Raw genomic sequence first — 22287 nt, 5'->3', positions numbered from 1 at the left:
TGCAGCTCAGTTTGACAGCTAAGCACGCTCTGTTCTCCAGTGGCTCGATTGTCGTCATCGGACCACGTGACCACGTAGCTCATTAACTCCCAGGCCGAGCAAATAGGACGTTTTTTAAAGCCAAAAATTTACAAAATGAGCTTTTAATTTGTGTATTTGGATAAAGATATCGTTAGTTGGGCATGTTTTCTGAAGAATATGTTCTGTTGAGGCCATTCTGACGGTATGAAGCAAATCCTTTAAGGCTTGCCCGTGCATTTGCGAGCTTATTTGACACACAGCTACCTTTGTCTGTTTGCTCCCATAATCCCATAATGAGCGTGCTGCGTTGAAATAACATAGGGAAAAAGGTGAAAAAAGCAAGTAAATTAATCCATCTGTAATAGTATTATCCTAATATTTAATAGTATTATCCTAAATGTTTTCTGGTAAGTTGAGATTCTTTCACAATGAAAATGGTTGTGATATATTTGATTTAGAGCATTTTCATCCAAACAATTCTAAAAATGATGCAAGCCTATGTACCAGCCGGGCGTTCTTCAAAGTTTTGGCTGCATGTTTCCGGGTATTGTAAACTGTTTAAATAGCTTCGTCTTCATTGTAGGCTACATGGCGGGATGAGCACGGCTATAATCATTTACCTTGTCCACTTAAGCCTTATTATTCATACTTAGTTCCCACGAAACCCTGATATCAATCGATTTCAGATGACCTACCTTTTAATTTAAGGATGTGGTAGAAAAGTAACAGGTATATAAGTAATCTCACAAGTGTAGACCACACGTAGCACACTGTTCATTCGGGTTACGTGTCATAAAGGTCTGGTTTTGGTTTTGTTATTCCTCCCGTTAGTAAACCAATAACAACAACATTGATGACTAAGAAATAATATCATTTCCTTTTTGTCTAGATGCTTGATGAAATATATTTTTTGCGAAGTATTATATCATTGATCTGATGAACAAACATTTATTTGACACTTATAACGTTTAACCACGTATTAAGAAATATAAAGACGATTGGAAACAAAAATCAAATTGTAAGTGCATAACCTCACAATTTTAAAATCATGGGAATTGTGGAATTCATAATGGGTTTTCAAGATGAGTCATCGTACTAATTGTGGAACATGCATGTACATGTATATACCCAACTGCTTTATTTCTAAATAGGCTTCGTGGTGATTTTTTCTCTTTTAGCCAACTCAAAGTTTATTCCCACCCATTCAAAAAGCTGCACAACCATTCCCCTTTGTAAATCAGTTTGTGTGTGTGTTTTTATCGGTTACCCACACCTTACATCCGATGTTTTTTCTTACAACCAGTGGCTTCAGAGATAATATTATTAACAAGGCCTATTTGCCTTAAATTCCCAACACCAAAAGTTACGCACTCTATTGATACACAGTGCAACTAAACATTTCACTAAACTGTGCAACCGGAATAGAACAAAGACCAAAAGCCAATAATTGATTCGATCGTGCAAATAGACACAAAGGTTCACCTACATTGATGATAAGCTGTTGTGGCAACAGTTCAGCAATAAATCAATACTAAACACAAATTAAGCTTATTTCACAAAACGGTCTCACTTCTATGACATCAATATCAATTCATTATTTATAAATAATCACCGCAAGTTCTCTGACAGAAAAAGAGACACGCATTTGAAAAATGCATCTATTAAGAGGCGGCGCATTGAATTAGTTTGCTATGCGCGCCAAGCTGGGTGTAGCTAAAAAGCGACATTCCATCTTTTCAGATTGCCTTTATCTTACTTGGATGCACCCAGGATGTTATTGGTCCGATAACAATCCCCGATTGTCCCACATTTGGCAGGTCCTTAGTGGACGCAACAGAACAATGGTGTAAGGACACTACCCCGGTCACATACACCGTGGCCAAGCAAAACTGTGAAAATATTTGCTCAGTCCTACCAGCACCGACAAGTGCTACTGTAAATTCATACCACGAATTGTAAGTTTTTTTTTGTCTTTATCTGGTCATGATTTACGATGACACGTTCCATAACAAACCGACTAATTGTCATTTGATTCCTTACATAAAAAATTAGCTAATTTCAGCAATAGTATTTTGTGATAACTTATATTGAAAAACAAAACGTAAAAAAATTATCCGCTTTTTATTTATTTATTTATTTATTTTTTTTTTTGTGGTAATATTGATTTTATTTTTTATCATTTGCATACAGTACCGATGCCACTCAGCGTTGGGTAGGCATAGAGAATGATGGCAGTGCCTGGTCTGGCATGGATTCTGGCTTTAACCGATGGCCAGGTAATGCAGAACCAGCCAGCAATGGGCAGTGTCAAGCAGCTACCTTCACATACTCCGCCTCGACAGTGTCAATAACATATTCCGCTCATAGCTGCGGGGCCAGCTTCATATACCAATGTCAGCAAGGTGGGTGAAGGATCTGATATCAGTGACTTTTTAAATAGTATACAATATTAAAGTATAAGCGATACAATAATTATGTAACAGACTACTAGCGCACCCTGTACCCTCCTGCGTATGGGACTAACGTATGCTAACGTATGAAAAATATTGCTCATGTATGCAGACAAACTGAGGGGTTTCGTAAGGATTACTAAGAAAACCTTTGGAATACGGAGGAAAACGTTATTGACATTATACTGTACTAGGTGTAACATACTAAGTATCGTTGCAAAAGTCGGTGTACGTTCTCATACGCAACGGGCGAGAAAATACTAACATACGCTAAATTCGATACAGTGTCCGTAAATGTATGTAACAATACGCTTCCCATACGACGGTCGGTTTAGCTACCGTACCTCTAGCGCATAAGTCACGAAATGCTTCCGAACGGCTACGTATAGCATAACATTTAATGGAAAGCTATACGCCGATTTCTACAGCTTAGTTCCGTCACAAAATCACCAATTTAATGGTAATGGTCACATTTTACGCAACTATCATTCTAATAATCCCAAATACGTCCGTCAATAGCTATTCCAGTATCAGTTATATACACTGGGGAGTAGTTAAGTCATTGACGGCAGCTTTTTTGCTCGTTTGTTTCATAGCGGTTGCTCCTTGCGGTGCGTCACCAAACATTGCCCAGGCAACAAAGGCGTACAGTCAGTGTAGTGCTACCTGCTGTTTTATTGGTGGGCATGTAAACTACACTTGTCCATCAGGATACCAGCTCTCGGGATTTGGAGGCACTATTAATTGTAATGCAGGTGGTAACTATGACGTGGACGCCAGCAACGGATCTTGTGATGGTAATTTGACAGTAAAAAATGGTTCTGAACCGTTGAGTCACCTGCACTAGTCACATTCACCTGTGTATAAAAAGAATATTTTCCCTATCATTAGCCTACTTATTTGACCTGGGACTTTCTTATACAGTATATGGGTTTTATTAATTTCAAAATTCTGATATCGATCTTTTGGGAAATAACCCGATTGAATAAGATTTTGTGCTATGTGCGAATGTCAGCTTTGTAGTTTATATTCTAGGTGGATCTGTTTTAAGACTAAGAAAAATTAAAGAAAGAGTAGAATAAAAATTTGCGGCTACGTCTTCAATGAAATAGTAAACAGAGTTGTACGTGTTATTTTTTTCTAATTTCTTTTTCAGCACAACCTTGTAATAACTATACCCTGACAGCAGCGAACCACGCCACAGCCAATGACACAAGCGGCAATTACGTGTTTGGGTCTGTGGTACAGTTCACTTGTGATAATGGGTATGGTCTACCGGGAGGAGGGACCACTAAAACACTGACATGTGACATCTCTGGAGCAGGGGTGGACTGGGATACGACAGTTCCTACATGTCAGAGTAGGTTCATTTTAGCTAGTTTGGCTCAATATAAACATTTTAACTTGTAAACCATCCATAACCAATTTTATAACCTCTTTTTTCTGTAATACTACATTTATAGATTCCTATTTGTATAATTCTTGTTCTTGAACATTACAAAAAGACGTTTTTGGGTTGTCATTGCAGAAGTACCTTGTCCAGCAGCTGCTAACATTTCCCAGTCAACCAACGACTTTACCGGGAACACATCCGTAGGAATCACTGTAAACTACACGTGCAATTCAGGGTATTCTATGGCGGACGGCAATAGCAGCATGGTTATAGAATGCCAGATTGGAGGATCGTGGTCAGCAGCTCCTGTCTGTTCTGGTACAGTATGCCAATAATACAGTTTTGTCAATGTTTATAAAAACCAAATGAACTGTGCTATCTAGTAAGTTTCACGTTACAGGAGAGGGTTTGTGGCGCCAAGTACCCCACGCAAACTGAATTTGGTGGTATTTTGTTACTTTTAGTTTAATTCCTTTTTTTTGTTTCACTCATTAAAATAACAAATGACAACACGTTTTTTTCGCCCATTATTTTTTCGCTGATTATTTTTATTTGAATTGTGATTGCCTGAGACAAGTTATGCACCATCCCTGCGCAATATAGCTTTTTTGAACCACCCGTATGATGCTTACTTATTTAAAAAATACCTTTTTAAGCAGAACATTCACACGTTGGGTCTTGGTTTACCTTCAACGTACGCAGCGGCTGACGCAGGGCTCTGTGTCTGGATAAATGTTTCTCTGCTTACAGTCAGTAAACAGTCAAATGCATTATATACTCAGTGAAACCTACATGAGTGTATCGTGTCCACCTTTTTTATTCCCTGATGTGACGCCATTTTATCTTCATAGCTACTCCGTGCGATGCCCCGCCCACTGTTGGTAATTCCAACAATGACTACTCCAGCAACTCCTCTGTTGGCGCCATTGTGACGTACACGTGCGTGGCGGGTTACGAGATGGCGGATGGTAACAGTTCTACGTCCAGTCAGTGCATGTTTGGACCATATTGGAGTACCCCGTCTTCATGCCGAAGTAAGTATGGCCCAATTATACCATACCGCAACATCCACCTGCAGAAACTATACATAAGCAGTAAGAAATTAAAAAACCCTGGTCGTCTGTTAATGCAATATCCGACAAAGGCTGACCAAGTAAATCACAGTGAAATAGTACTAAAAATTCAATTCGTGTGAGTTCAAATGCGGTTTTTGAAGGGAGGTATCGCTGTGACAAATGCGGGATACCTGAGCAGGACGCCAATCACAGTCCGAGACAATGTTCCGGGAGTGGAAGGGGCATTGGTGACCATGCATGCCAAATAAAGCACACTCGAGTTAATACAGTTATTTGTATTTGTATTTGCATTTTCGTTGTGTTTGATGCAAGGTCACGGCCCTAGACACATGTATGCAACCTGTACGCTTTTGCTTATTCAGCCTGTGTATTTGCTTTACCGTATCTTTATATTTCAGTGATCCCATGTGGAGTTCCTGTCAATGTGTCTAATACTGTCAATGACTTCAATGGCAACTCGTCTGTCGGTGCCGTGCTCACCTATTCGTGCGCCCCTGGTTACGTTTTACCGGACGGCAACAATTCTTACACTGTAGAATGTCAGTTTGGGGGGAACTGGACAGCAACTCAGACTTGTCAAAGTAAGTGGAACTTAACACATTTTTAATAGTAAATCACAACAAAGCCAATATCAACTATATCAAAACTAACACAGATTAGTACATCACATCTCATTCAATTCGCACGTCAATACCACACAACTTACATAATGTCAAAAAAAAAAATCATACCTTAGCAGAATACTGTTCATCAGACCTCCACAATGTCAGAGCACTTACACTCTATTAGTTCACACTCTCTATTTTACTTGTAGTTGTCACCTGTCCAGAACTGAATTCGTCGTCTATCAATCTGGGCAGTGTGGACACATACAACAACACCAACTTCAATACCTCAGTGGGTCTGAGCTGTGATGCGGGTTATATGTACCCTACATACACGCTGACCGAGACAGTGACCTGCACAGAGAATGGAACCTGGGATAAGGAGTTCACAGAGTGCGTGCGTAAGTGTTGATAACACAAGGTGTTTCAATGGATAAAATTCGATCATTGACATTTGTCCAAGCCCACCAAATATACCTTCCAGTTGGTATTATATTGTCAGATGATCTGATTATATTTACACAATAAAGTTAATATTATGTGGTTGGTGTAGTTGTTCATTCACATTTATTTATTGCCCATACATGATGTTTTACAGCTGTCCAGTGTCGACCTGTTAATGTAGCGAACACTGCCTCTGTCACCCTGTCCGACTATTACAACGTTAGCAGTGTAGTGACCATTACCTGCAATGCCAATCATTTGATACCAGGAACATCAAACACCGTTCTCACAGCAAACTGCCTTAACACGGCCAGTTGGGACCAATCTATACCAAGCAGCTGTACTTGTAAGTCTGAAATATTACCCATGTATTGCCTGTTATAAAACAGCTTATACAGTTTTAAGTGTCGTAGCACATTGGTTCTGGAAAATGAAAATGGTCATGACCTTTAACGACTTTAAAGTCCCTATCTAAAGATAATGACAACTCATTTTGGCAACTGGATATTTCTTTTTCCAGTCGTGCAGTGTCCCGCTCTGAGTGTTGTACAGGCAACAGCATCATCAGCAGTCAGAAACTATGGCACCTCGGTAACATTGACATGCAACGGTGGATGGCAGTTTAATTCTCTCAGCAGCACCACTATGACCGTCACATGTCAGGCTGACGGCACATGGTCACCAGCCGTACCAGCAAGCTGTGACCGTAAGTATGACTGTGACATGTCAGGCTGACGGCACATAGTTAGCAGCCGTAATAGCAAACTGTGACCGTAATTAACACTGTGTCATGTCAGGCTGACGGCACATGGTCACCAGCCGTACCAGCAAGCTGTGACCGTAAGTATGACTGTCACATTTCAGTCTGACGCCACATGTGAGACATAAGTTTTACGCGAGAGTTAGATAATACAAGACTACAATCAGTATCAGCAGCTTGAGCTTGTTAATGTTTAAACATGACTTATCATATGATAAGGAGGTGGTTTGAGGTTACAGTGGCGTTTTGATTTGACTTTGCAGTTTCCTTTAGCTCAAACGAACATAAGTGACACACTTCGATATGTTACAGAATTCACCTGTCCTGCTGTACAGAACGTGACGTTTGCTAGTTACAATACCTCCTCTACAGCCTATGACACTGTGGTTGGTTATACCTGCGACAGTGGATATATGTTTTCTGATGGCACTGTTACAAGATCTACCAGATGTAATGAACTTGGAGCATGGACGGTCACGGGAATTCCAGCCTGTGTAGGTGTGTAACGCACATTTCATTTGGAAGGTCATCGATATTTGCCCTTTACTAGAAGTATTCATCATTTAGTCAGTTTCTTTTGAAATTCACAAGACAGGGCTTATCCTTCTGATTCTCAGAGCTGCAAGATACCCCAAACTTCAGAATTTTCTAGTAAAAATTTAACAGTGGTGTAGGTTCTATAATATATTAATGCATTAAATCACGAAGGCATTCTAATTATTAAGTTTGCGTTCTAGCGGTGTCCTGCCCGCAGTTGACGCCAATCGCAAATGGAGTCATCAACTCTACTGGTCTGACCTACCAGAGCGTGGCAACTTATGTATGTGATAAAGGATTTATGATGCCGGACGGTTCTAAGACAGGGAACCAGACCTGTGGAATATCTGCAACCTGGACACCTACATTAAGTCCCATTGGTTGTCAAGGTTTGTAGGATGTTTGATTATTTACTGTAGTTGAAATCGAAGTGTATTTTGTGAAGGGTTAGAATTGCACGCCTCTATTTTCCGTTTTAAAAACAGTTATACTTCCAGACGAGAGCGTAACGCATAAAAAATTCACCACGTAAAATCCGCAGGCAAATAGTACACACTTTATTCGTATGCAGATGCATTTTTTACTATTGGTACTGTTGTCAAATGCAGTTAAGGCAACTACTCGCTTCTGCCAATCAAGTGAATAAAAACCATTTTAAAGCCTACTTTCACCAACCGTTATACAGTGTATATCTCCTTGTTTCAGTCATCAATTGCACTGTGCCACCACCTGTTGGTGTGTTTGCAAACTACAGCCAGCCACTGGACGATAACCAGACATCATGGATGTACGACACCAAGATCGAATACAACTGCACCGACGGTTATGTTTTCTCCACTGGCGATACACAGCGGTTTAGTAGATGCACAGCTCAAGGGGACTGGCTTCCCCCAGATATCGTATGTGCAAGTGAGTTAAAGGCATTACAGACTTCTGAAATATGGACTACACGACTGCAGCTAGCTTGTTTAAAAAATCTACACTTTCATTTTACTGATTTGATTTTCCTCAAGGAAATTACACGCTCTTCCTTGCAGGGGTGGTTCGCCTCGCCTAGATCTTTTCAATTTCCAGCGTGTCTTGCGACACAGTTCATATTTGTGTGTGGTGCGCGTGGAATTTCATTCCGTAGTTCATGTGTATCGATTGGAGGGTTTCCCTTACCCTAAACTTACCCTAAACTTTGGAAGCATTACAACCATTGTCCTCATAATTGCGGGCATATTGGCAATGGTGTGGCAGAGCACAAAGTATAAATGGGATTGCATCTCAACCAATCTCTCAGATAGATTTGCTGCTTGTAAGAACATCAATTTTTTAGCGATAATAGATTCAAGTATGTGTATTTTCAGGCCACCCCATCAAGGTAGAAAAGCGCACCGCTCGCTACCCACCAAAGGAGGCCCCTGGCGCCGCTGTCACCGGAAGTGTTGGGGTGATATTTGTAGTTTCCGTGGTTGTGTCCGTAATTGCTTCTGACATAGGGACTTTTAAGCGCCATACATTGTGGGCTAAAGACAACATACAAAGTCGATCAGCAAAGGCTGAACCAGCTGGAAAAAGTGATGCATAAAAATTTAAAGGTTATCGGATGCAGTAGGAAGGTATTTAATGGAGAGATAAGCGATGCAAACGAAACCGCCGCGTACTTTTTGTTTTAGAAGCGTTTCCAAAAAGGTGTACAATTTGGGGACACAGCGCGGAAAGCGTGAAAAGGCTGGGTATACGTCTGATATGAAAAGAAGGAAATCTTGGACCTGCACGTTAAAGACTTGAGTAATAAAACTTTTAAATGAACGCACTTTGCAGTGTAAAGTAATACATGAGGTGCATTCTGTGAAGAAAGTCCTCCGAAGTGAGGTCTTTTTTGTCATTAAATAACAAACAATCGCATGGATATAAATGATGATGCTTGGGCCATTTTTTTTTACTAAGATATCCTGCAAATTTCTTCAAAGGAAAGATTGGCTCACCTTTCAAGAAATCAACACTTTCAAGGAATCGACGAAAACTGGAAGTTTGTGTTTTTCGCTGTTTTCCCGTCATGCTAAATACGCAGACACTCTGCTTTGGCAAGTATAAAAAAGAAGCACATGATGCAACATAACAAACTCGGCATTTGTATGCTTGTTTACGATGTTTTCAATACAAAACGATGCGTAAAGTACACTTTGCTCACACTGATAATACAAGGGCAGATACATATTATATGTACACTTGTGAATCTTATGTTAAAAAATAAAATGATTGTTTAATTGATACCAGTTTAAGGTCGAAATTTTATTAGTTACTTTTAAGTCAAGAGTTCATTATCTCCACCATAGTATTGGTTCAGTAGGGGTGACACTGCTATTGTTCAGCGTGTGTAATTCCATCCTGAAATGGGAAAAGCAAAGTCATGGGTGTGTTTTATTCAAGTAAGATTTTGTTCCTAAAAGGAGGAGGAGCTGAATTTCTGCTGCTTTACACTCTCTATTTGCTTTCATATTGTAAAAGCTAGCCATCGTACAAAGCTATAAAACATTCTAGAACATATGCCATGGTACAATGTAACTGTTCGTTTGATCGATTGACTTTAAAAGAGGCTATTTAAATATCTTCCTTATTGTTCTCTGCAATCACGCCCCTCAATCAATAAAACTGAATTTCCTGAAAATAAAACAGCATCTTTTCAAATAATTCCAATCAAACCATCAACTACCATGATATATGTTTTATGCATTGCAAGGCCTATGGGGTAATTTGGACCCTTGACTTGGATGCAAGTCGTCTCTAGGGTCCAATTTGCCCCAATCCAATAGTGCCCCAAGTAACTCCAGGCTTTTTGCATCTTTAAACACTGTAGTCGTATGTATAGACTTTTATGAAAAACATTGCTCTAGTATGATGCCATGTACACACTTATGCATCTATATCATCACAAGTGGACAAAGTGATCTTAAAAGTCTCTTCAACTAAGTTACTAAAAGATGCAGCAAACGTTTCATTTGGAATCACCATTCAAGTACTGTATATTTCTTTCTGTCCGATATCTTCTTGGCATTGTTGGATAAGGTCACGTTCCTCGATCATGTGGTCAAGTTTTGTGTATCGTGGGACCTTTTTCACGATCATAAACTGACGACTGGTCAATTTATCCCGGAGTCCTACAAGCCCCGGTCTCCCCTGCCTTTTCGTTTGACTGAAACTTGATCATTGTATGACCAGAATTTCTGGTCATACAATGATCAAGTTTCAGTTGAAATGAAGCAAAGAACAATGCCCCACACTTGACTTGTGAATTCTGCTACTCCATCCCCCTATTATTTTGGTGTAGACTTTAATGGACAATTGCGGTTGTATGTTGCCGTGTACACATCCTATACATTTATATTATCACAAGGGTACGAAGTAAATAATGGAGAGGTGTTTCTTTGGCTGTTCGTTTATTCTGTTTCAGGAGAGCTTAATATTTCATCCACTAAATACAATGGATTTTCATCTTAAAATGTCATATCATCATCATCATTGCTCTTCGTCCCGCGTGGGACATAAGGCCACAAAAAAAATGTCAAATGTCATATGACTGGATGAGAAAATGCTTTTGATGTCGTGAAACCCTTGAAGCTTGTTTCGGGGGGGGGGGGGGGGGGGGGGGGGGGGTTGACAAAAGTATTGCAGGCCGGCCATTTTTCTTTTTTCTTTCAGGGGAACAACAGCTGGATTTGTTAGTTTTTCAATTGGCATTTTATTGAAAGCTGATTGTGTCAAGTGTCAATCTTTATTTTAGGTTTACAGAACAGTGCATTGCCCTTACATAGCACATGTTATTATGTCAGAATTAATATTTTGTAGGATAGCCACGTGATATCAATATGGCCACCATCCTTCTAGGCATAAACTGATAAAGGTTCGTTAATCTTCTGGGAGCTATGTTGGCCCAGGCTCTGAAGACACTTTCGATTAGATCATTTCTGGTAAAAGAGCGATCCTTAACCACTTGTTTTCAAATATCTTGCCACAGGTTTTCAAGGGGGATTGCGTCTGGTGATTGGGCAGGCCAGTCCACCCTGTTGTCACCATGCTGACTAAGCCACTCTTGCACTGCCCTGGTCCTGTGTGGTGTAGCGTTATTATCTTGAAATATAAACGGATGGTTAATGTCCCCAAAGATGTTTTCTACCGATGCTAAAAGGTGCTGGTCTAGAATTTCAATGTATCGATCGTGATTCAAATTTCCGCTTATTAACACCCCCTCACCAATACCGTAGAAATCAATGCACCTCCAAACCATTTTTGAAGTGGACTGTCTAGTGAGAAAATGCATATTCTCTGGCAGATGACAAGTGGACGATGTTCTCCATACCCTCACTTGCCCACCCACGATGTTAACTGTGAATATGGACTCGTCAGAAAAAAACAATTCCTCCTGGCAACCTTGTTCTGAATACCTGAAGCATGGAGCCTTGTTTCTACAGTTCATTTGCTAAACTCAACCTGCAAACTCCGCGACAAGTTTCAACGCAAATTCCCTGCACGGCTCCAACCTCCTTGACAGCATAAAAAAGGCGCCTGTCGTCTCTGGCATTAGCCTTCCTTGGGCGACCACTTCGGTGTAACTTATGGGCATCACCAGTGTCCTCCATCTGCAAACCTATACACAGTCTGACGAGATACACTTTATCTGGTAGCTATCTGAGTAACATTGATACCCTCCTCCCTCAGAGAAACAATTTCATTTCTTTCTTCATTTGTGAACTCCCGTACCTTCACCATGGTGGCAACGTGACAACTAGAAGGACCTTTCACCTTCGGAGGCACCTTTTATAGTACACATGGTTGAAAACTTATCACTGGTAAAGCGAGCAATAAACCGAAAAACATGTATCGCATTCACAACGAGTTGAGCCAGGCTTTACAAATCCTGGGGACTAAATATGGCGGACGTACATGAAAGAAAAACCGCCTAATCTTTTAATAGTCTCTCCGCCTCTCACACGCCTCCCCACACGTCGCCCCTGCGGGGGGACAGTCATTAAATCTCGGCTCCATTGGGACGACACATGGGGAGGCGTGTGAGAGGCGGAGAGACTATTAAAAGATTAGGCGGTTTTTCTTTCATATACGTCCGCCATATTTAGTCCCCAGGATTTGTAAAGCCTTGCTCAACTCGTTGTGAATGCGATCTAACATATAGAGCACTATTTACACAGGCGCTGCCTATTCAGTAGGCTACTTATGTCACCCCTCTGTAAGCGGAACAATGTTTTAATCAATTTTTTACCTCCGGACATGTAATAGTAAAAAGCAGGCACATAGCTGCGTTATTTGTTTTGGACATTCTTGCTCATAGTCAATCAATCTGTATCAATTTCTGTTTTTTTTTTTAAATCATACATGTACGTCACCAATATTAACGATCGGATGCTGGCGTTGCTCTGACAAAGCACCACGGCGTTGGGACCTTCTCAGATACTTAAACAGGTTTCATTTTGATGGACTTCGATTCGTGATACTGTGGCTGAAGGTAAGGTTGGATAATAGGTATCAATGTGCACGATTTAAAAGGAATAGGTAAAATTAAAATGGCTATACTCATATACTAAACTTTATGTCAATATGTTAGTCCCCCGCTTCGATCTCTCTCTCCACTCATACATGAAATTGCCTTTATCGCTTCTGCTGTTTTAAAATATTGATTCAATGATTAAATTGTTGAGAGAGAGCATTTGAGGCATAAGATCACTGAGAAAATTAGATCACTAAGTAAAGCAGATAGGCACTAGTGATTGTCTAAGCAGAACCCATTTGGAGGAGATAAATAGTTTAAAAAAATGATATTTAGTAGGTGGACTGTTTTTGGGTAACTGTACATGTACACAGGTTGTTCGTCCGCCCCGGGTCCTATTTCGTAGCTCTCGCTGTTGAATATTTTTCATAGTACAGTCGGGACTGTACTCTGTTTTATTTTACCGATTGTCTACCCAGATATGAAGGAAAGACACCTAACTATTAGAAATCTGCCATCGGCATTTAATTAATAGATCATGTAACGTAAATTCTGCGAAAATGGTGCTGCACACAAATATCGATAAAATTTTGTGCGAATAATAACTTTGCTACTTAACTTGCCAGACGCAGGCATTGCTGTTCACAGGATAAGGATTGCTCGGTTAATTCAAACATGTTCATGAAGAAGAGGTTCATAAAAATAAATCAAAATAAATCAAATAAAAAATTAATCAAATAATTTTTTCCTTGATCACAATTAATTTAGGTAATTTTGAAACAACGTAGCTTACCTTTTGGTATAAATATCATTATATTATCAATTGAATTATTTCGAAATTAAATAATAAAGTTTCCGCAATTTTCATGAGGAGAGCTTAATAACTTTTTTGGCTCCGCTAACCTTATCAAAGCCGACAAGTGACATTAAAACATTCTATATCTTGTCGTTATCATGACTTTGTATTTCGTAATCGCGACGTATTTTTTCACATGACACTTTTACGCTTCTGCAGCTCTTGTTTTTGAGGGGATGAAATTAGGTCACTCAAGATTCAGCGGTTATATTGAACGGTTATACTTGCCACTTGCAACTTTTGGGAAAAATGCAATTTTTGTTTTCATTTTCTAAAATACTATGGTTTGTTATCTTGATATTTAGAAGACACCCATGACAAAATATGAAAAGAATAGTCTTCGCCCAAATACTGGTAGACCACTTTCCTACGCCTGATTTATTGTGCTCGCTTTCAACTTTCCAGTGACATGTTTTCGAATGTTTGCGATCGGTAAGAAACTTGTTAACGGCCAAGGTACTTTGGACCGCCAATCGACCATGCAGTTACAATTGGAACCTTCTAGCTACCTGCTGCCGACTGCTTGCGACCGTAAGAAACTTGTAAGACCAAGCGACATAAGTCCATCAGTCGGCGTTAAATCGTCAATTTAACACCTTTATTTTTTTGAGGTGAGATGCATGTAATTATTTGGTGTGGGGCGTAACTACACCCCTAAAAAATATCACGAAAATGGCAAAGTTGACCACAAGTATATTGGCTTTAATCAAGTGCTGTCATTTTGGTTCTAATATTTTGTTTTGGAGTTATGAGCTCTTAACTACAGATTTTCATTTTACAAAGGCATTGTTTTGCTTTATTAACGATGAAACCTAACAGGCCTTTAAAAATCGCTGACAGGATTTTGGAGTGTCATTAAATTGGCGTTAAAACGGTTTTTGTGGGTACTCAGGTAAAGGAGAAATTTGAGAAACATATTTTCTATTTTTACCCGATAATCACAATTCTGACGCCACCCGTAAGATGACAAGTGTGTAAATGCTAATTAAGTGCCATTTCACGAGAGAATCAACCAAATCAGCCAAAAATCGGCAAGGTGGGGGTCAACAGATTCAACCCAAATTTTCTGTGTTTGATAACTGTTACAAAAGATGTTGAAAACACACTTTAAAAAAATTCTGAAAATTCTGGAAAAAATAGATATTGCCATCTGAAATTTGGGGGGCCTGACCACACAAAATATCGTAACAAAAGTAGTGGAAGTTTGCTTGTAAATTCCATGAAGGATTTGATATTTCAGCCTTAACTATTCCCTTTTTCTAAGGATCCATGCCAAGACCTTTCGGATGATATGTGACTAAATTGTCAATCACGTTGCTATAGTAACGAAATTGGCCCGTGAAAAGAGGGTACAAAATCAAGGTAAAAAATCAGCACTCGCCAATTGGCAAATTTAGCCTAACACGGCGTCAAATTTGAATAAAATAAGGCAATTTTTGAACAGTTAAGGACTTGAGCTTTGTAATTACGCAATAAAAAATACTGCACCTCGTCAGGATACGTTGGGGTGGACGTCTAGAATGAGGGGTATGAGCGGTGAGTTATACAGTGATTTCGGTCGATAGTGCCGTTCAAATGCGTCCCATCTTTATAAATCGTACTTTTTTGTTTATTTTAACATAATAGAAAATATTCTTAAAGTTTTTTTCCGAATTATAAAGGTTATTGTAACGATTAGAGGATAAAGAAAATATTTCGAAACTTTCGTTTATGACTCTGCGTCATTGACCCCAAAATGTACACAACATGGCGGAAGGAGGCGGACTTAGATGTGAGATAGCGAATATTCCTGGTGCAGAAAGTATACCGTGCGGACTCAGCATTCCATACAATACCACAGGAGGTGTGTTTTGCTTAGGGAGTGTACCAGAGACGTTAAAAACCACGTAAGAACCTGAAAGTGCTTCATGTCCAGAAACAAGCTAAAGGAGCTTATTCAGGCTCGGCCATTTCGACTTTGACCCAACTACTCAACTTAACAATATGTCCAGCACACAGGTTTCGTTTAGGGACGAACTGGACTACGTCCAAAAAGTGCCAGCACCCACTTCTCAAAGGGAAAGGGAAACCCTCTTCTTACAAAGCAATTGGCTTCGAGATTTCCAAGGAGCTGAAACTAGATTTTGGTGTGTTGGTCCAGTAGGGTCATGTAAGTATAATGGCTATGTCAGCTACATGTAATTGTAGTTTTCCAACAATGGAAAAACCATAACAAATTTTATAACCAGTTTATATACACACTCTCCAATGATAGGAGATCATTTAGCATAATTTTTTATACGAAATTATTGAGAAATGGAACATTTATATTAGAGTAACTAACTTGCATGTATTCAATGATTGTTTGTGCACATACATATATATACATGTATATTATGAAACAACTTTTTATTAATATTGTAGAAATTTAAATAGTATATTTGACTGATACTTAATTGAAAGGTGATACCATTCTTTTTTCAGCTCTGTAAAAGGTGTAAAGAGAAAGAGACTGCCCGTCACAGGTACGTCTCGATAGTCTGAAGGTCCCCTTGTCACCATGAGAAGTATACAGCAACTAAACATACAACTGTGGCTTCTATGTCTAAACTTTCTTCAGCCCAAGAAGAAACTGATGTAAGTTATAATATCATTTCCATGCATAGTTTTAGCAATACTGTAATTATAAAGGTGCACACTACTGATATAACTATATAGCAATTCCTCCACTGTTCTCATATTAAAATAGAGATTTTGTAAATCACTCAGTCTGTTTTTACATTGTTAAAGTATCGAGTTAATTTGTAAATCAGGACTTTGAGGTTTGTGACCATTAGATGGTTTATTGAAGATTTGATATGAAAAGCTTCTTTTATTTAGGCACACCAATTCTTTTTTCACCTCTCCCATTATTAAGGTTACAATAACCAAAGAACCTCTGTTTTCAGCGTGCAAGGTTAGACATGCCAGTGTCAGGCAGCAGCAGCAGCTCACAAAGTAGTGGGAGGACAGACCTTAAAGCTTCTTGGGCCTCTACACCTGTAAAGCCAGGATCTGGGGAATTTGAATAATTTTCTTGTTCGTGGTGGGTTTGAACCAGCTATAGGTCAACTTAAGTCTAGCTATGACACTGCTGCCCCAAGAACGAGAAGGTATTACAAACAGAAAGCAAGAGAAGGCATCAACTTGGTTCTGAATTGTTTGTCACCTGGTCAGGAAGAAGCTGTATGGAGAGATATTCAGAAAGCAGATGAGGAAAGCAGTACCATTAACACACTGATAGCCTGTTATGAAAGTGCAGATTCAAGAACAACTAAACACATAAATCTGCTACTTTATATATATTTGTGCAAGACGTTTTTAGTCTAATAAAAGGTTGTACAGTGTATTTTTTTGGTGCTTTTTTTTTAATTTTCAAAATTACAATAAAATATATATCATTATCTTTAAGCAATCTGATTTTCTTTGAATGAGAAATGGAAATGAATAAAAACAGGTATCATGCACCTGAAATAAGTGCTTCAATAATAATTTTAAAAAATGAAAAGTAACATAAAAAGTACCACCTTGCTCCAAAGATAAAAATGTAATAGTTGACAATGGATACACTGTGGAGCATTATGTGTATTTTTAAAGGGGATGCTGACATTGCATGCTTATATAACATTCTGCATCAGCCATGTGGCTTGTTCCCAATGAAATATTATCCCACATAGGTCGATCCAACTCCACAGATAAACAGATTTTAAAAACATGAAAAATAACCAATGATTTGCTGAACACTCAGTTATGCATCCTTGTTTAACAGTTTCTTCTTTGTTTTTTATTCATCCTTTTTTATGAGACTTTAAGGGGAGCAATACTTGTTCACATTTGTCCTCTCCTGCTTGTGCTGAACAAAGAAGCCTGTCTGTTCAGATAAAGCTGGTATCATTATGGACAAAATGTTGGAGCACAGTGATAGTACCCAACAACATCTAAACTAATATTTCTCCAAAGCTATCCATGTTAGTTTTCAGCTGGCAGACAGATTTATCTAGCAGAAATATAACTGCAACCCAGTTCTAACTGGCTTTCTCCACTCAGTTAATCTGAAAAACAAAATGAAAATATAATTTTACATATATATCCTTGCTTATAATTTTCTGGAAACTATAAAATTTACCCAGATGAAAGGCTTTTTATTAGCAGGGTCCTATCTAGCAATGATAAAATCCACATTTCAAGCTTTAGAATTATCACAACAAACATCAATGATATTGAAACAAACATTGATTGGAATACTAAACAACAATATTTTTCAAAGAGAAACGCATATAATAAGCAGAATGAAGGTTTTTTTTTTCAGTAAAACTAATAAGACATATAAAGGATGATGAATCTAAGGCATGGCACAGAATCTTATTTACCTCATACCCTAGGCCTAGTGAGTAGGGCAAACAAATCTTTGAAATCTAGACACCAGTCGCTTGGTTAGCAAAGGGTTTTCCTTTCTTTGTGTGAAGTGGGTGTTGGCACTCTCTGGATTGAGTCTATTCCGTCCCTAGTCGAAATATACCGTTAGGCTCAGTAGCTCACACTCGGAGCGTCTGAAGAATGTGCTCCCTATCATCCCTGATTTGACCCTGGACGCGAAGCACATTCAGATTTCGTAAATGATTCTCAACATGTCTGGTTCACTCCCGAAGCAAGATACAACTCGTCTGATATTTGTAGACAGGTTTAAGTCCGCATGCTCCCTTTTCTGCATCAAAAATATTGCCTTCTCACACCGACGTCCACATCTTTCCGCCATGTTGATTGTGAGGAAGCACGCAGAGTTATGGACGTAAGTTTCGAACTATTTTCTTGGTCTTGAAACCAATTACAACGACGCTAATCATTCGGAAAACTATTTAGAGTATTGTCATTTGTGTTAGCATAAGCAAAAAGTACGATTAATAAAAACCAGGCGTATTTCAACAGTACCATAGAAATGAACAACCGCGTAACTCACCGCTCACACCCCTCATTCTAGACGTCCACCCCAACGTATCCTGACGAGGTGCAGTATTTTTTATTGCGTAATTACAAAGCTCAAGTCCTTAACTGTTCAAAAATTGCCTTATTTTATTCAAATTTGACGCCGTGTTAGGCTAAATTTGCCAATTGGCGAGTGCTGATTTTTTACCTTGATTTTGTACCCTCTTTTCACGGGCCAATTTCGTTACTATAGCAACGTGATTGACAATTTAGTCACATATCATCCGAAAGGTCTTGGCATGGATCCTTAGAAAAAGGGAATAGTTAAGGCTGAAATATCAAATCCTTCATGGAATTTACAAGCAAACTTCCACTACTTTTGTTACGATATTTTGTGTGGTCAGGCCCCCCAAATTTCAGATGGCAATATCTATTTTTTCCAGAATTTTCAGATTTTTTTTAAAGTGTGCTTTCAACATCTTTTGTAACAGTTATCAAACACAGAAAATTTGGGTTGAATCTGTTGACCCCCACCTTGCCGCTATTTGGTTGATTCTCTCGTGAAATGGCACTTAATTTAGTTAATGAACACTGAAGATTTATCTGTTTTTGGCAAACGCTTACAGTATCCTTAAAGGGCCGAAAAATGTCTAACTGAGCAGCCTAGCTCCCCTAAAGCTCGATGTCTTGCGCGTGATGTGTCTTGAAGACCATGGATATTTCATCATCATACCTGTATTCTAAATCTCACAAAAGTGTGAAATAGTAGATGTATGTACATCTAAGCACAAATAAATGCACTGGTTTGTCTGGCTGATACTAGTAGGACCAGAAAATGGACCAAAAAGAGGTCCTACTAAAAGTTTTGGTGGTAAATTTTTTTTGTTCTGTTAATCTGTAACGTGTTGTTATAGCAGCTCGATATTTTGTTCGCAACATAGAAATATCAGATGAAAGGGTAAGAAAATACTTTCGATTTCTTGATACCGCTAATTGTGGGGTAGGCATTTATAGTAAAATAATCAATAAAATTTCCATCATTTTTTGTATCTTCAAAGATTAACTAGTGAAAAGCAGGTGCATAGCTGTGTTATTTACTTGGAACATTCTTGTTTACAGTCAATCAATCTGTATCGATTTCTGTTTTTTTAATCATACTTACACGTCACAGTGCCGCCGAAAAGTCACCTTACCCAACCCTGCCGTATGGTCGAACAATAGAGGCCACATAATAATTACAGGGTAGGAGAATCGGCAAGAAATCCTTATTGGACACCTAAATTAGTCTGTTCATCGAACACGCTCTGCTCCTTCTTAATGTTTTCACTTCAGTTTTCCTTTATCGCTGATGCAAAGAAATTGCTTACGACCCGAGCAAACAATACCGGGTTATATCGTATCAACTGCAACAGATGATTAGAGTAAAGGAAATACCCAGTCCTTCGTTTATTTCTTTAACACACGGTAAATTGCCTGTCGCGACACTTTATGGCCTTCATTTTCCATTTGTGTGGTGATATCTTTAATTCGCACCGCTTGTTTTCAGAAGACGATGATACGCAAACGTACATAATCGGAAAGAGGCATCTTAAAATATTGATTATTTGGAAAATTGGAGTGTAGATTTATACCGTTCATTTGGCAGGTGACACGATGGCACATAATATGGCATATAAACATGTCATATTATACAAAAATACTTACTGGTCATTTAGGAAGTCCAGATAGGCAAACAATCTTATTGACACGTGTCAGCTATTTGATAATTAGGTAAAATTGAATAGTAAGGATTGAAAGATGTCATCGCAATGTTAACATTAAATTAAGTCGACGCGTGTCACACAGTTGTGATTGTGTAAAAGTCAGAGCTTAATCACCGTGTTTACCTGGCAAGCTTAAAGCTAACCTGAACAGACAGTTAGTTATTTTGAGATGACACGTGCCAAACAGTGAAGTTGGCTCAAGAGATGGTATTCCAGCTTCTTAAATTAATTTACCTTGATGCTTTAAGATATGAAGAAGGCTTTTGATTAAGTTTGGGGTTTAGATCGTAAACATGAATTATTTTTATCGTTTTGAACTGCATATGCATAGGACAAAATAGATATTGCTCAATGGCTTCTTGCAATCTGGTATATATTGACCTAAGACTTATCTTGGTCTACACACTATTTACATAGTATATGCTATAGTCACACAGTGTATCATCATGGCGACAAGACAAGAGAAGTTTAATTGTTTTCATAATATGTATATAGCAATGACGGTTTGAAGCTTAATGAATATTACATGTACAAGTACGAGTAGTGTTTTATTAAGTCTTTCATTAATTCATTTATTCAACTCTATGTCAATTCAATCAATTCATAGCTAAAATATACATGAAAGTTGCTTTCATAGCCGAATATTTTTGGTAAAGTCACTTTTGAAAATCATTATTGGCAAGTTTTTATAGTTAAGATCTCCGTATCAGAGTAGAGTGATCAAAGTAGAGTGAAGCCACCGCGGACGATCACTTATTTGCGACCATGCTCAGCTTCGATCTTTATCTCGGCGAACTAGGGTTAGGCCTTTTTGTTAGCAGAAAGTAAGACACGATAATTACCCTACGGGGTAGGGCATGGTACTATTGTTAACAAAAACAAAACAGCGCATGGATGACAATATTGTACCGAGAATGTCTCTCTAGGAATCCTGGTTGAGGTTGCCTTCTAGAAAAACCAACTGGTTCTTGGCACCGACATGAAATGCTTCCTAAACAGAGACGCTACCACCCCCGCTTGCACCATAGGCAGTACACAATCATCGTTATATGCCCCTCGTACACGTCGGCGGATACGGATTCGACCGTCAACCATAAAAACTCCATATTTGGCCTCATTGCTGAAAACGACGTGATTCCGGTGGTTTGGCTACATGTACAAACGCACGTTGTTCCCAGCCCATCGCAGACGCCGCTGTATATGACCTGGGCTCCGTATCTCTAAAGGTTCGCTATGTTGCGCACGTGCGCATGTGTCTCGATTCCATGGCCCCATATCTCGAAATAGAATCGGTTATGGAATCGAGACACCAACGCACGTGCGCAACATAGCGAACCTTTCGAGATACGGAGCCCAGCTGTTAACAGTAGTGGTTCCCGTACAGGCCTTCGTGCGAAATAACCGGCTTGCAATAATCTCTTGTTCACGAAGGACCTTGAAACTTCTGAACGCCGAGATGTTCAGGTGATGTGATAAAAGATTGCTGTGTCGGACACCTACTTTAAATAATTCTGCTTACATTTGAAGTTGACACAAACTGGTCAGGTTATTGCGGCATAACAGTAAATTACAGGGGCGTAACCAGACCTTTAAAAATTGTACGCACAGATTTTTAAAATTCCCAGCAAAATGTAGACTAACGCAAGAGATGAAGGACAGCGTAATTACAGCATATGTACCACACATCGCAGCTTAATTTCCATTAATAATGAAATCATCATTTAGTCAGAAATATTCTCGCAATTAAAAAAGTTTCAATATTCTTATTACCCAGAACGGTATATTTATTTAAAAGGAGGCTAGCTTCGCATATGTGGAACCGCCTTCGAATAATCCTGGATCCACCTCTGAGTTGAACTACATGTAACATACGGTTTCATTCACCTTACATGTGGATGCATGGCTCCCAAAAACAACCATGTACGACACGACAGAGCTCTGATACATCTAAGT

The 22287-nt window shown here is 39.0% G+C and overlaps 1 protein-coding gene and 2 long non-coding RNA genes across 4 annotated transcripts in view; 2 read left to right on the top strand and 1 right to left on the bottom strand.

Annotated features, from left to right (window-relative positions):
* Positions 1-22287, top strand: part of LOC106150675 (sushi, von Willebrand factor type A, EGF and pentraxin domain-containing protein 1-like) — a 38196-nt gene that overhangs the window by 3899 nt on the left and 12010 nt on the right. Inside the window, exons 2-15 of one of the 2 annotated variants that reach the window (XM_013523609.2) lie at positions 1762-1976; positions 2212-2423; positions 3068-3268; positions 3628-3831; positions 4000-4182; positions 4716-4898; positions 5339-5521; positions 5755-5946; positions 6144-6335; positions 6510-6695; positions 7062-7247; positions 7487-7675; positions 7992-8195; positions 8639-9083. In XM_013523609.2, the coding sequence (XP_013379063.2) occupies positions 1762-1976; positions 2212-2423; positions 3068-3268; positions 3628-3831; positions 4000-4182; positions 4716-4898; positions 5339-5521; positions 5755-5946; positions 6144-6335; positions 6510-6695; positions 7062-7247; positions 7487-7675; positions 7992-8195; positions 8639-8859 (2751 nt within the window). In that variant the 3' untranslated portion in view covers positions 8860-9083. Of the gene's footprint in view, positions 1-1761; positions 1977-2211; positions 2424-3067; positions 3269-3627; positions 3832-3999; positions 4183-4715; positions 4899-5338; positions 5522-5754; positions 5947-6143; positions 6336-6509; positions 6696-7061; positions 7248-7486; positions 7676-7991; positions 8196-8638; positions 9084-22287 lie in introns of those variants that run through there. The other variant, XM_087005414.1, reaches the window with a different exon arrangement.
* LOC147763652 (uncharacterized) lies at positions 14658-16995 on the top strand. Its single transcript, XR_015333079.1, has 3 exons — positions 14658-15779; positions 16094-16246; positions 16558-16995. It is a non-coding gene; the product is annotated as an uncharacterized LOC147763652 (long non-coding RNA).
* LOC147763651 (uncharacterized) lies at positions 16936-20208 on the bottom strand. The gene is made up of 2 exons (XR_015333080.1): positions 18019-20208; positions 16936-17700 (listed from the first exon to the last, which is right to left on the bottom strand). It is a non-coding gene; the product is annotated as an uncharacterized LOC147763651 (long non-coding RNA).

Source organism: Lingula anatina, chromosome 2 (assembly GCF_051362555.1).
Source record: "Lingula anatina isolate TDL-2025a chromosome 2, LinAna3.0, whole genome shotgun sequence".
Classification (NCBI taxonomy): Eukaryota; Metazoa; Brachiopoda; class Lingulata; order Lingulida; family Lingulidae; genus Lingula; species Lingula anatina.
Note: the sequence above shows the minus strand (reverse complement) of the source record. Positions and strands in the feature narration are given on the sequence as shown.